Raw genomic sequence first — 13,840 nt, forward strand, 5'->3', positions numbered from 1 at the left:
TTATTTCTTACCACATTAATCTCTTTATTCCCATAGAGATCCTCAAATAATATATAATACTGAAATTGTTTTGTCCCATTAAATTGTTTATTAACCACTGCTATAGGCTCCCCTCCCCACGAGAGAGTGTAATCATTAAGCAGTTATCTCTGTGCTTTGCTGCTTTGCTTTTGAAGGCACTGTATACACACTGTTGATAGTAGTGATGAAATGATGACTGTGTGAGCCCACCTTCATCTGCAGAGAGTAAACGTATGCCCCTCAGCCAGTGCTAGGCAACCGCTAATACCAGTGAAGTTATAGCCTAACACTTGCCCCAGTTAAACTAAGTGTTCATGATGCATACATGCTTTGGAAGCTGGTGGTACAAGCAGAACAAGCAGTGTTTGTTTCCTTTTTATGATTTCACAAATAGCAGACTTTTTACCGTAGATCCTAGAAACCTCAGCATATCATTCCTTTAAATTGATGACTTTCGCCGTTCTCACTTAAAGACAGCATGTTATTGCTTCTCTTTGGCATTTCAACAGCAGCTTTACTACCACTGAGGTCTGAGTTAAGTCAAGTAACTGTTGTTTGTTTGAATGGGGCTTTGTGATACTGTGGTGGTCAGTCTCACGACACAATGATTCCCGGGGAGGTGCTACATAGACATCGGATACAGCGGGCAAGGGAGGTAATGCATAACCCGAGCAAGGCAGGATGAAACAGCATGAGATTTCACTCAAAATGGGGGTAAAACAGAAAAGTTATGAATTATTTATTTCTAGAATTTACTTAACATTTTTGGAAATGGTTTGAACATAGTTAACTGAAATCACAGAAAATGAAACCACAGATAAGGGTTGAAAATGGATTAGATTTTTGCACCCCAAATTTCCTCTTTTAATGACATAACCTGATGTTTAATTGATCATACCCTTTAGGGCAATGTGATGATTCTTGCTTTAAAGGTAAAAGAAATTATTTTACAGTGACATTAAAATCAAAGCATAAATAAGATGGCCATAAATATTTAAAACCACGTTGTTGGCCCAGAAAGTAGGCATTTCTTTGGAGTAAGTTCTCTAACAGCATTTTACCATACATGGGCATTCCTGAGAACCTAGAGATAGGGCTGAATTTTCAACATAATGAAGTATCAAGCTGATGCTAAAAGCCACTGTTGATAGGATGATAAATATATTTAAAGTACAAGAGAACATAAAGTGCCACAAATCATGAAAATAAAATTCTAAAATTATATTTATTCACAATAAAGCCCAAAACACGTCTTATTTTTATTTATTTATTTATTTATTTTAAATGTCCACTTCTCTGCTTCCCGGAGAAGTCTTTGCTTAGAAAATTTCCAGTGGGAACAGTAGAGGGCGCTGCTGACCTATGTTACATATTTCTTGGATTTCTGTTTTTCAGCCTAAACTGCTCGGCTCTCAAATGTGACATATTTGAGCTGGATTCTCATGCCGCAATAATGAAACAATGCACAGAAACAACGGCAGAGAGAAAATGAAGACGGTTTAAAGCTATTCCTGTGATAGAAAGAATAATAACACGTCTTAGAGTTAATGTGGCTGTTAGTCAACGCTCCTTACAGGGATGATAAATGAGAAGTTCATGTCAGGGGGGCGGGCTGTTACATGCTTCACTTAATGGATCATTAACTTCTCCGGCTTTCCCTCCTACTCCAACTTATTTCCACAGCTTTCCAGTCTTCTCTAAGGAAACTAAAAACGAAAATACTTAGAGATAAACTCAGGCATCCTGAATGTCTCCACGTTTCATTCTAGTAACACCAGGTCCCTATTTTCTATTGCATAGCCTCCTGAGCTCACCAGAAAGCTGTCTGAGAAAGATGTTTTTATTATGGTGTGAGGGACATGTGGCTGAGAGTTGGGGAAGATCACAAGTAATAAAATACAATGTCTCAGATGTGGGTAAAGCAGCTCCATAAGCTGGAGAGACACTGAAGCTGCGGGAGGAAAAATACCGTTATAGTCCTTGTCTCAGCTGTAGTCAGGACTTGGAAATCATTTCTCTGTCTCTTCAAGAGTGGATTTACATATGTAGAGTAAGCATTTGGCATGTAGCGCGATCATTTAAGCAATTCAAGGATAGATAATCAATTTTTGGTAACTGGATCTTAGGACAACTAGAAAAGAGACAAACCACATTGGTTCCATTGTAGTTTTAGACAAGCTTTTCTACATGTAATGCAAATGGATGGTGCTCAGAGCAACGTTCAGTTTATTTACATACAGCAGAAAGTTCCACTACATACATGGCAGCTGCTGCTCCTAGCCACCGTGGGTAGTGGGTGCGTCAAGCACTATGGTTTCATATTTACACAGAGAGAGCAGTGTCAGGTGCACTGGCCAGGAAGGGTTGCATGAGAGGATGGGGATGGCACCCCACAGCCCATGCTACCTTACTTTCCTGTGAGGTGGGTGCCATGACTTGTCATCAAAAAGTCAAGCAATGCTTGTGTGTGCGTGTAAGGCTGACCCATACCAGATCATAACCAGGAAGTGCCCAAACACAATAAAGGTGCCTTTGGGGCTCACATCCCGAGTCTGAATTCTGGCCCACCCTCCTGCACCCCTGTGTTTCTGGGAAACTTATTGGATGTTTGTGAGCACCACTTATCCTATTGCAAAACGAGGATAATTTCGACTCTTTGAGGTAGTTGGGAGGATTCCATAAGGCACTGGAAATGTCATCCAGCACAGAGCTGGTGTTGTAATCAGACTTCCTGGTTCTACTGAGCCTCTTTCTTTTTCTGTTGGACTTATAACTTTCACGAGGGACTTTAGTGTTGGTATACTTTGCCTCTCTGAAAAATTGTTCTCAATTATAATCTCAGCACGTTTGAAGGTATTATTCATTTAAGGTATCGCTATGTAATGCTTTCCTTTTGTTATTGTTTAATGAGTCCTCCAAATTTTATGTATTGGAAATTTAATCACGGGATTCATATTTAGCAGTATTTGGAGGTGGGTGGGATTTTTAAGGGTGTAACTAGTATCAGATGGGACCATGAGTGTGAGGTCCTCATGATGCAATTAGTGGCTTTGTAAGAGGAAGAAAGGAGTCTTGGTGCCTCCACTATGCTATTGTTCAAGAATGCCCTTACCAGATGGCTGTACCATGTTCTTGGATTTTGCAGGCTCGACATCTATGGCATGGTAAAAAACAACCACTGAACTACATCCAACCTCTCCGCCCAGCCAGATACCACACATCGGTTTCCAGTATCTAGTCTGATAAGTGTAGTCAAGGAAGCTTCTCTTTGCAACAGATGGAGACCATTACAGAAATGCAGAGTTATGAAGTCTTGTCCCATCTGCAATCCAACTCCTTTAACTGAGGCTCAGGGATCATCGCTGAAGAGGGGCTGGGAAGACCGGACAGGCCAGAGAAACAGGGAGTTTGTCGTGAGACTGTTTCTCTGCAGAATGTCAGAAACTACACCCATAAATTCTCACCAATATGACTGCTGAAATGGGAGCTGAACAAGGACAACAACAATAAACACGTCAAATTGGACAGAGAAAGACAGCAAGACCTCAATTCTACACAAAGAACTACGGGCTCCTCAGGGAGGCTGACAAAAATAGCTTTTTCTTTTTTATCTATATATTCATTTTTATTTTTTATATAATGTTTTATTTAAAAAATTTCTTTCCTTTAACATACCAAACCCGGTTCCCCCTCCCTCCTCTTCTCCCGCTCCCCTCCCCCCCCACCTACCCCATCCGACCCCTATCCCCTCCTCATAGAGGATAAGGCCTCCCTTGGGTAGCCAACACAGGCTGTCATACCATGTTGGGGACGGACCTAGCCCCTCCCCCCTGCATCAAGGCTGAGTAAGGCATCGCATCATAGGGAATTATAAAAAAAAATAGCCTTTTCCAGGGAAGAGAACACAGATTGACTCTCCCATTCCAAATGATCAGCCCTGGAAATATACACAGGAGTAACGCTCTCTAGACTGAGCAGGTTATAGTTAGGAATCTATATGCATATACATATACATGTGTATATAACAGCAATGAATGAAAAGGAAGGCCAGGAATTTGAAAGACAGCAGGGAGGGGTCATTCGAGCGCTTGAAGGAAGGAAAGGGAAGGGAAGGGGAAAATACGTTATAATCTCAAAAATAAACGGACAAGTTGGCAAAAGTCATTTAGGAAATTTGGAAGCATTTGCTTTTGTATAGATATATCTGCTATTTGATAGGAAACTATGAAAAAATCATTTTAAGAAATATATTCAACATAAGTGAGCATAGCTACCCTGGCAACCAACTGCAGATTGCGTGTATGAACTACAAATAAGTCTTCCCTGAAAAGATGAATTCTCCCTGATGGTATAATTGAACTGTGGTGAGCGAATCTGGAGTAATATATGTGACATTGATACAGTGCACTCATAACTTAGTAACATTCTTCAATAGATTCAGTAAATGTCCTGGGTAGTGATTATTGTCAACTAGACACAACCTAGAGTCACCTGGGAATGGGGAACTTCAACTGAAGAATTCTTTCCCTTAGATTGGCCATGATCATATCTATGAGAGATTGTCTTGATTGACGATTGGTATGGAAGGATCCAAGCCCACTGTGGGTGGTACCATCCATAGGCAGGCGGTTTGGGGCTGTATAAGAAAGCTATCTGAGCAAGCCAGGGCGTGAGTCAGTAAGTAGCACGCCTCTGTCGTTTCTGCTTGAGTTCCTGTCCTGACTTTCCTTGAGTGTGGCCTGGATGTGCAAGCCAAAGAAACCCTTTCCTTCCCCAGTGGCCTTTAGTCAGAGTGATTGATCACAATACCAGAAAAGCAAGTAAGGATAGTCAAAATCTCCTTCTGGAATTTTGTCTTTTCCCTAGGAGATTTGATTCTCTTAAAATTATGGTGGCTTTGTGGCTATATCGTCCTTTTTATGCATGTGTGCATGCAGATGCCCACCTACACACATACACATACACATACACACAGCTCACCCGCTAACACTAAGGTTAGAGAAAATTATTCTTTGTAAATGATGTGTCTTTTGCTGTAAAGATTTCTTAGGGAGGTGAGAGAATCCCAATTTGGCCTCAGAACAAAGAAGCCTGGGGTAAAGGAGGGACTCAATTGGTTTAATTATTTTGCGTTGCCTCAGGCCATCAGAGACTTTCCCCAATGCCTTTCATCTTCACTGACACTCACCTAAATAACACCACTGCTTTGATTCAGCAAATACCTCCAACCCTCCAAAGGGAAGAATGTTCTCTTGAGGACACTGAGTCAAGTACTCTATTACTGAAGCCTTGCCCAATGCCTCCTGAAGACTCCCGTTCCTTCGTTCCTTTCAAATATTCAAATTGACTAAAGTTTTAACCAAAAAAAAAAAAAACTGCTCAAACATAATGTTATAAATATTTCAGCTATTCATTCATTTGAGAGATATATTGCTTAAGAGGTAAAGTTGATTTTTCTTTGTTTCCTTTCTATAGTTGAACTTGTCAAAGGCCTTCTCATACTTGCTTTAGGAACGTGTCAGTCTGGGCTACTGGGATGAGTCACACACCATCTCAGATCTCAACTGGAAGAATCTTAGCCCCCTACCACCCATTCTCTTAGCTGCCTTGTCCCCTGTCCTGAAGTAGGGCGCCTGGAACGCAGACTACAGTGCTAGAAAAGAAGAAAAACTATTTAAAAATAGACTAGATTGCTCTTAGTCCCCTCTCACTCTATATGGAAATAAAATACAAACAGGCAGGCAGGCAGAGGTAACAAACATCCTGCAGAGAAGAGACTCCAGGGGCAATAAATAGCTACAGTGAGTCTCGCTTGCCCTCAGCAATCTGCTCTCAGTTTGTTGCTAGAGTGACCATCAGTGAAATCTGGCCTTGGTCCTCTCCAGCTTAGGCCTTTGTTTACTTTCAGAGCTTTCCATGAGGTTTGCCAGGACCCTGGGAAGGTTTGACTTCATCCCTGTTGGCCTCGGGCTGTGCCTCAGCTGTCTGTGGCAGGGAGCCCACCTCTACCCACCAGAGGTTTTACATTCTGGGTGTTGGCTCACATTGTCTTCCTTCCTCAGGGGGCACCCAGCTGGCTCCTTCTCCTCTTCTGTTTGTTTGACTTTTCAAGCTTCCATCTTTATTCTTTGCTGTAAATTCCTCCAAGAAACTAACCGTGTTATCTCCATTGAATTCTCTTCCTCGCTGCACATTTCTCTCACCTGAATTTGAATCTCATAAAAAGGAAGGACGGCCAGGTGGTGGCGCACACCTTTAATCCCAGCACTCGGGAGGCAGAGTCAGGCGGATCTCTGTGAGTTCCAGGCCAGCCTGGTCTACTGAGTGAGTTCTAGGACAGGCATCAAAACTACACAGAAAAACCCTGTCTTGGGAAAAACAAACAAACAAACAAACAAACAAACAAAAAAAAGGAAGGACGGTGTCTTATTCAGTTTTTCAAGTCCAGCCCCAGTTAAGTGCTCAGTAGGACCCTAAATAAATGTGAAACACTTGAGCAATGTGAATTAAGAGCAACTAGATTTTTTTTGATGAGCTATTTATTGACAACGTTAGTTATTATGACCTTGAAAAGATTGATTCTGAAGAACTCTTTTCATTTCTAATCATTTGGGAACCAGCAGCTCTCTTTTTGGAGGATTTTACATTTGGAAAAAGTAAGTGTTCAGTGACAGAACGCGTGGGGAATGAATTACTGTCCCTTTTCAATGCTGTCCTCAACTACACTGTGAGTAGGGTAGATACAGGTCATCAGTTTATCCTATGATGGAGACAACCTCAAAGTGATGAAGGCTGACTGTACCTTTAGATGAAGTTTGGATGATGTGTGTATGAAAGGAAAGGTTTCAGTCATTTAGGGAAATCGGTTTCCTTAGATCACAATTACCAAGCAGAAATGAACCAATGGCTTAGCCCAACGTTTTCTTCTTAAGTAAATGCTGACCTATGTATCAAACCCATTTATGGTCTACATAACTGCTTTCTTTTCTTCTTAGTCTAACAAATTGGCTATTTTACTATATTAAAAAGTTCATAAACCATTTTTATTCCAAATACAAGATTTAACGAGCGCTCTGAATCAGAACCATTGCTGAGTTGAAATGCTAATACTTAAAATATACACACACCTCCCCCTAACACCATAGCAATAAACTAAACCCGTGGAGCAGAGAACTGTAAATCCTTTCACATGGTCACGTATTTCTTAATCTTCCTGACTCTTCAGTAAACGTGTCTATCATCAGTTGAGATCTCACTCCAGGGTCCAGCATATTCGTCTTCTTCCCAGGCATTCGGCCCACTTAGTGCACGCATCTTCATCATCTAAATTCCTTCTCAGAGACACTTGTCTTGAAGCCTTGTCAAATGGCTAGAAATGACAGGAAGGCTTCCCCTTGCCTGTTAGCACACCTTCACTTTCTTCTTCAAAACATAAAGTAGTTACTGAAATTTTTATAAAGCATTCTCTGTTTTGCCTAAAAAAGTGCAATAAAAATCAACATCCTACCTAATTTAATTTATGCCCTCTTGTTTTTATTTGTTTGTTTGTAATCAATATTAATCAACACCAATGCACTGCTGATAGCCTAACCCCTTGAATGGATAAAGGGAAATAAAATGAATGAGGTGGCAGTGGGTATGTTTATTTTGCCACGTGACCATAGTCTATTTACTCACTGGTGGTCCTGGAGGTCCTGGGTTTCCTGGGGGTCCTGTTTTCCCTCGTCTTCCCTTGAAATGAAAAGAAAATAGAGTAAGTCTTGTGATTTATTTCATTTTAACATAACCATATTAGGCAGCAATATGGAAATCAGTAAAATTGTTTTTAAAGACAATTTAAAAAACAAATTGCAAGTCCACACAGCTTTTGAACATTACTGAACTCTATAAAGCAGTGAGTCAGTTCTCCACAATCACGGTGGGAGATACACTGCCTGAGATGAGCAGGTTCTAATAGCTGTTGACCCTTCCCATGCAAGTGATCTTGACACTCCAGCCAAGTCAGGACAGTATGGGAAAGATGACTTCAGATCAGCGTTCTGTCTCATGACTCTGTAGTTTCAGTTCAAATAAAGAGTGCAATTTAGATGAAATAATAGATGTTTTTCTGAGGTTGGAGAGAAAATTCAGTGGTTAAAAGCCCTGACTGGTCTTTCGGAAGACCCAGGTCTAGTTTCTAGCACCCACATGAAAGCTTACAACCAGGGGATCTGTCACCCCCTGCTGGCCTCCATGAGTACTGCAGGTACAGGGTACATTTACATCCTCATAAGCAAACACTCAAACACATAAAATAAAAATAAAATCTCAAAAAGAAAAAAAAAAGACTTTCCAAAAGAGGGTCTGAATTCTAATTTTATAGGAGGTACCCAAGGACTAGATTGATTAATTAAGAAGCTGGTTAAGAATTTCAGGGGCTCAGAGCCATGAATCTGTACTTCAGAATTACTTGCAGTAATTCTTGCATTTACTAAAGTTTGAAGAGCATTGCACTGATAAAATTATATATCCTACCTACAGTATATGAACTAGCTCTTTCCTTCTATCTGGACAAGTGAACTAACTGCATAATTCGTACATATTACTCATTATTGTAGCTCAATGTTCACACTTCCAAATTCATAATCAGCTGAATTACAATTGCAGGGGCCAGAAATACAGGTTTGTAGTAATATGGTTAATAAATTACATGTCTCATATTATATAAGAGTTTAGTTGCTATTATTATTTTTAACTTTATTTACTATTATTGTATATGTGTGGGAGGTACACATGCCATGGAGCCTGAGCAGAGGTCAGAATATATATCTTCTGGAGTCAGATCTTCTCTCCACCTTTCCATATGGCTTCCAGGGTATCCACTGAGTCCTCTCTCTGCCCCTAGTTATTTGTTTAAAAGAATCACTTTCTTAATCTTTTCCCCTTAGAACAAAGAAAATCAGTTTACGTTTTGGCGTTCTATGTTCTGAATGGGGAATGTTTCTGAGCTTAGGTTTCCTAAGCACCACTATTCCATTCCATTGATGCTACTAAGAGTGTGGTTGCCTCACTGATAGTACTTATACACATCATGGCTCAAGGATAATGATACTGAAAGAATAAAAGCATTGGGTCAACCTTTTCAATGCTTTTGATGTGTTTGAGAATTGCAACCATAAGTACAGAAAGGCCCATTTCATTGACAAATTCTATTCAGGCTTGAAGTTGGGTAGGAAGTCTAAACAGCACCTGTTTAGACTTAGGTTAAGCTTTGCGAGGTAAGTAAACACTATGTTGTGGCTGGGGAGATGAATGATCCAATTGCGATGGGAGATAAGTCAAGGGCAAACTGTTAAGGACATCATGTAATAATCATTTCGTTCAAGAACTCACAGTAGCTGTGGTTACCTACGCAAGACCTGCATAAGATTGAGCTGTCGACATTCTGTTAGGAATACGAGAGGATCTCAGGAGGTCCTAGTCCTAGAGAAGAAGCTGAATGGCTGGTGGGGGTCGGGGTGGGCTTCTTCAGTGATGTGGCCAATGGTAAGTTGCCCTTGTTCCCACACCCATGCTTATCTAACCATGTTTATGAAAACAACCCTAATTAAACTCAGTGAGTCATTTTTATTTTCTTCTTTTCCTTTTTATGAAATGAAAACAGGAGGGGAATTGGTTGGGGAAAATGAGTTCAGAGGGAGGTGAGGAGAAAGCATAATGATGAGAAACATGATTAAAATACATTATATACATGTATGAATAAAACCCACCCTTTCCATCAATACTTCTAAATTCACATGCACAGAACAGAAAAAAAAATGTTAAATTACAAAAGCCATAGTGATGTTTTCATATGCTGCCTATTTAAGTGATGGAAACTTTGGCTTTCTTTGGGGGACTGTAAGATTGGAATGAATATGTAATTGTATATCCTGTGTATTCAGTACAGATTATACATACATACATCTTCTAGTCTCGAAGTACATATTTTCTGAAAATCAATATATTTGATTTTTAGTAAGTGCAAGTCCATTGCCTTTGAGAAGGAAGCAAGAATAAAGAGTTTACTCAGAAGTAGAAGCAGTGTAATTTACTAATTTGCAAGAGTACTAGAAAGGAAATCAAAGACCCCTAAGCAGATGATCCATTCCTTCTGCAAGTGTGCTTTGGGTTGAGTTAAATTCAAACTGGCGGGTTCAAGTTTGTTTACAGTCCCCTTTCTTCAAAAGAGAAATGAATATCTGCTTGGACTGGAGGTAGGGAAAAGGAGGCCGTTGATCACTTTTTATCACAGAGTTTATGTTAACACAAACCCAGTGTCAGATACTATGACACAACATTGATGTGCTACTCTGAGGAACAAAAAGCTTTCCCGGTTCTGATGGTGAGGGCAAGCATCCAGAGTCTCTCGTTTCTCCGCTGATTTACATGATGTGTTACATTAGCCTTGTCAGAGCCTGGCTGAGCCCACTGAGTGCGGGGAGGGCCGATTCGCTCGTACATCCTTCCTAAGAGTGGACAAGCAAGTAAGATATTTGCAAGGGTTGTAAACATAAAGGAACATATTTGTGAGGGTAACTTGAGCCAACACATATTTTCAGCTTAAGGCCTGAGTGTCTAGTAACTGCCAGAAGCATATTTGAACAATTTTAAGTGTGTGTTTTATAGCAACCCCCAGCCCCCTTATTCTAGCTTTATTACGCATAGCATAGGGAATAGGCAAGGCAAGACCTTGGATTTTCAGGTCTGGGCCTCACTGCCCTGCAGAGGGCACTCTGGTACAAGGCGGACAGAACCGTGAGGGGAGCTTCAACATATGAGAGGGATATTGAGGCCAGAATTTCTGTGGAAGTAATCGTTCACGTTCACGTTCAGACATTGTCTTTCTTCCCTCCCAGGAGCTCCGGGATTCTCTCTCTTGTTCCCCCCCTGTAAGGCCACAGCAGCACCCACATGAACGGCATCATCTCCTGCACTTCAACAAAGTCTTTGTGCAGTCTACCTCAGAGCTAAGAGATTTTCTTCTGTGTCTGTCTGTCTGTCTGTCTGTCTGTCTGTCTGTCTGTCTCCTGCTAATTTTACTGTTTGGGGGACAATACAAGGATCACTTTATTGCTAATAATTTAGCCCGCACAACAGGCACAAACCTCTACGGCTCCTAGGAAGACTAAAATCAGACCTCTCCATTTTAGGAAAGTGTCAGGATTTTCCTCACAAGGCTCTGCAGCCCTGACTAGGGCCACATGGGTCTTGGGGGTGGGGGCTGTAGATGGGAGTGTTGGGGAGAAGTCTGCCATGCTGGTGGGGGAATGTTTATTACAGGTCTGCCTCCAGGCTTGTCTCCCCTTGTTTCTCTGCTTTCATCTCAGGGCTTCTTAGAGACCCACTGCAAAGGAAGGCAGAACGTGGGAGCTTGGGTATTGCAAGGAGGAAATCCTGCAGATACCTCAGACAACTGCAGCTCTAGGAAAGACCGCCCTCCTCGTTATGGTGGCTGCTGTCAGGGGGTTGTTTGTTCCGAAGCAACTTTGATAAATCTCATTTCACAAACCTCCCAACACAGAGAGATCTAGCGTTCCTGCCTTATTATGATCACGCTAATCTAATACATTCCTGAAAACCAAAGTGGAAAGCATAAAATTGTAGATTTACTCCCGCTGGTTACCCTGGAAACCTCAGAGAGGTTTTCTGTTTGGCAACAGTAGAAAGATTTTGAATTACAATTCAGATTTTTGCCTGATGATCTAAGCCCAGTGTTTGCTCAAACTGGGAACACCAGTTAACATGGATGGTCTCCGCCCTATGCCGGAGTTTCCAAAGTGGAGGGTCTCGGCATCTCCAGTAAGTCCTACAGAGCCCCACAAGTCTCATAAATGTAGCCCGAAGAAAGTAATGCAGTTGGTTGACTGTGCAAAACTGAAAATGATCCTTGTCAAATTCAGAGGCAGCTAGGCTGCGTTAAGTGTGTCTTTTCTCATAGAAACATTTTGTGTATGTGTGACAGTTTCCTTTCTATACAACGGTGTTTATATGTGGCCACAAGTTTGCTGAAGATTCCAAAAGAGATTACTTAAAAACAAGACAAGACAAAACAAAACAAAACAAAACAACAACAAAATAAAACAAAACAGGCAATAACAAGTGTTGGCAAGCATGAGGGGAAATGAACATTCATAGATTGCTGGCAGGACTGCCAGAAGGGGCCATCACTGTATAAACTATTATGGAGCTCCTCAGAAAGCTGAAAATAGAACGGCATGTGATCTTCTGGGAATAGACCCCAACCCATCCTTCTTGGAGCAGAATGTGTCCCCGGGACGCACAGGCTGGAAGCACTTGAGCTCACAGATGTCCTGGGGTAACTCAAAGCAGGACCAGACTTGACCTACAGGTCTACACTTGACCTGTTGCCTTTGCTAATTCTCATTTGTCTTCCTGACCAACTATTCATGCAGACAGGTTCATCATTTAAGGAGTGTCTAAATCTCCTTATCCACGCACCCCAAATTAACCTAATTACTGTCCTCTCATTTTGAGGTTAAAGGCACTAAAGAGTATGATATTTCCTTGAGTCAGAGGAATATCATATCCAACGGACCACTGACCACTCGATTTTACAATATCCCGCTCTAGACCATGGAAGCGGCACCAAAAGTCTCCAGTCCTTGTGCTAAGCCTGGGGGAAGAACCTGTGGTCACGGCCCCAGCCACCGTCATTTCACTCTGCCACATATTCTTTTTTAGTTCTCTCTCCTTTGCAGCTTACAGCGAGTTCCAGGAACAATGAGCCTTGCAGGCAGGCAATCATCTCCCCTGGTGCCAGGAAACCCAGCTCGGCCAGAGCTGAGATGACAATCAGTCAATCCATAGTTTGCAAGGCTGCTTGATTGTCCACGCCCCTTGGTCCCAGCTTTTGTTCTTCTATTGTGAGGACCATGAAGACAGCGTGAGGAAGTCACCAGACGTGCTTTCTTGCCCGTGTGTGACCACACTGAAAAATGATTTTCCTGTTTCTACCATCACTTATTTCTTTGGTTGGAACTTCATGGTGCTGGGTAACTGACCTTGGTCTCCTGGGTCCCCCAGAGTCAGGCCTCTGTCCCAGGACTCTGGTAACACAAAGTTCATTGCAATAATATTCTCAACAGCTATGAGATGGAACCAATCATTTCCCTCCATGGAGAGATGGCTAAACCAAATGTGGAGCGCACACACAGTGGGTTGTTAGTTTAACAGGACGGACATTTTATCACACAATACGGACATTTTATCATACAGTACAGACATTTTATCATACAGTATAGCACGGAGGGAACTTGATCACATGACTCAGTGAAACAAACTAGTCAAATCATGACAAATACTTCACGACACCTCTCATATTGTTAGTTAAATATTCAAGTTCATAGAGACAGAAAATAGAATGGTGGCTTCCAGGAGCTGAGAGGGTGAGAGGAGTTGCTTAACAGGGTAAATTTGAGTTTTAGGAGGTGAAAAAGTTCTGTAGATCTGTTTTGCAACAATGTGAGTTAAGTATATACTTAAAAATGGGAAGGATGGCAGATTTTATGTTGCACGCTATAATCTCTGCCACGTGGTAGCAACAATACCTGCCAGTTCCTCCCCTTCTCTACTCTTTTACAGCTTTATCCAATTTTCTAGTTTGTCATGTGACACTGTTTGTAATATCAAAAGCTAAGTTACTAAAGAATGCAAGAGAAATCCTTTACAAAAATACAGTCACGGGCTGGCAAGATGGCTTTGTGGGTAAAGCATTTGGACACAAGCTTGATGACCTGAGTTCGACGATAGCAATCCACATAAAGATGGGAGGGAAGCG

General features: G+C 41.5%; 1 protein-coding gene across 1 annotated transcript in view; it reads right to left on the reverse strand.

Moving 5' to 3' along the window:
• Window positions 1–13,840, reverse strand: part of Col19a1 (collagen type XIX alpha 1 chain) — a 335,394-nt gene that overhangs the window by 104,817 nt on the left and 216,737 nt on the right. The window contains exon 15 of the mRNA XM_076557961.1: window positions 7,699–7,752. Within this exon, the coding sequence (XP_076414076.1) occupies window positions 7,699–7,752 (54 nt within the window). The remainder of the gene's footprint in view (window positions 1–7,698; window positions 7,753–13,840) is intronic.

This window comes from Peromyscus maniculatus, chromosome 21, assembly GCF_049852395.1.
Source record: "Peromyscus maniculatus bairdii isolate BWxNUB_F1_BW_parent chromosome 21, HU_Pman_BW_mat_3.1, whole genome shotgun sequence".
NCBI lineage: Eukaryota > Metazoa > Chordata > Mammalia > Rodentia > Cricetidae > Peromyscus > Peromyscus maniculatus.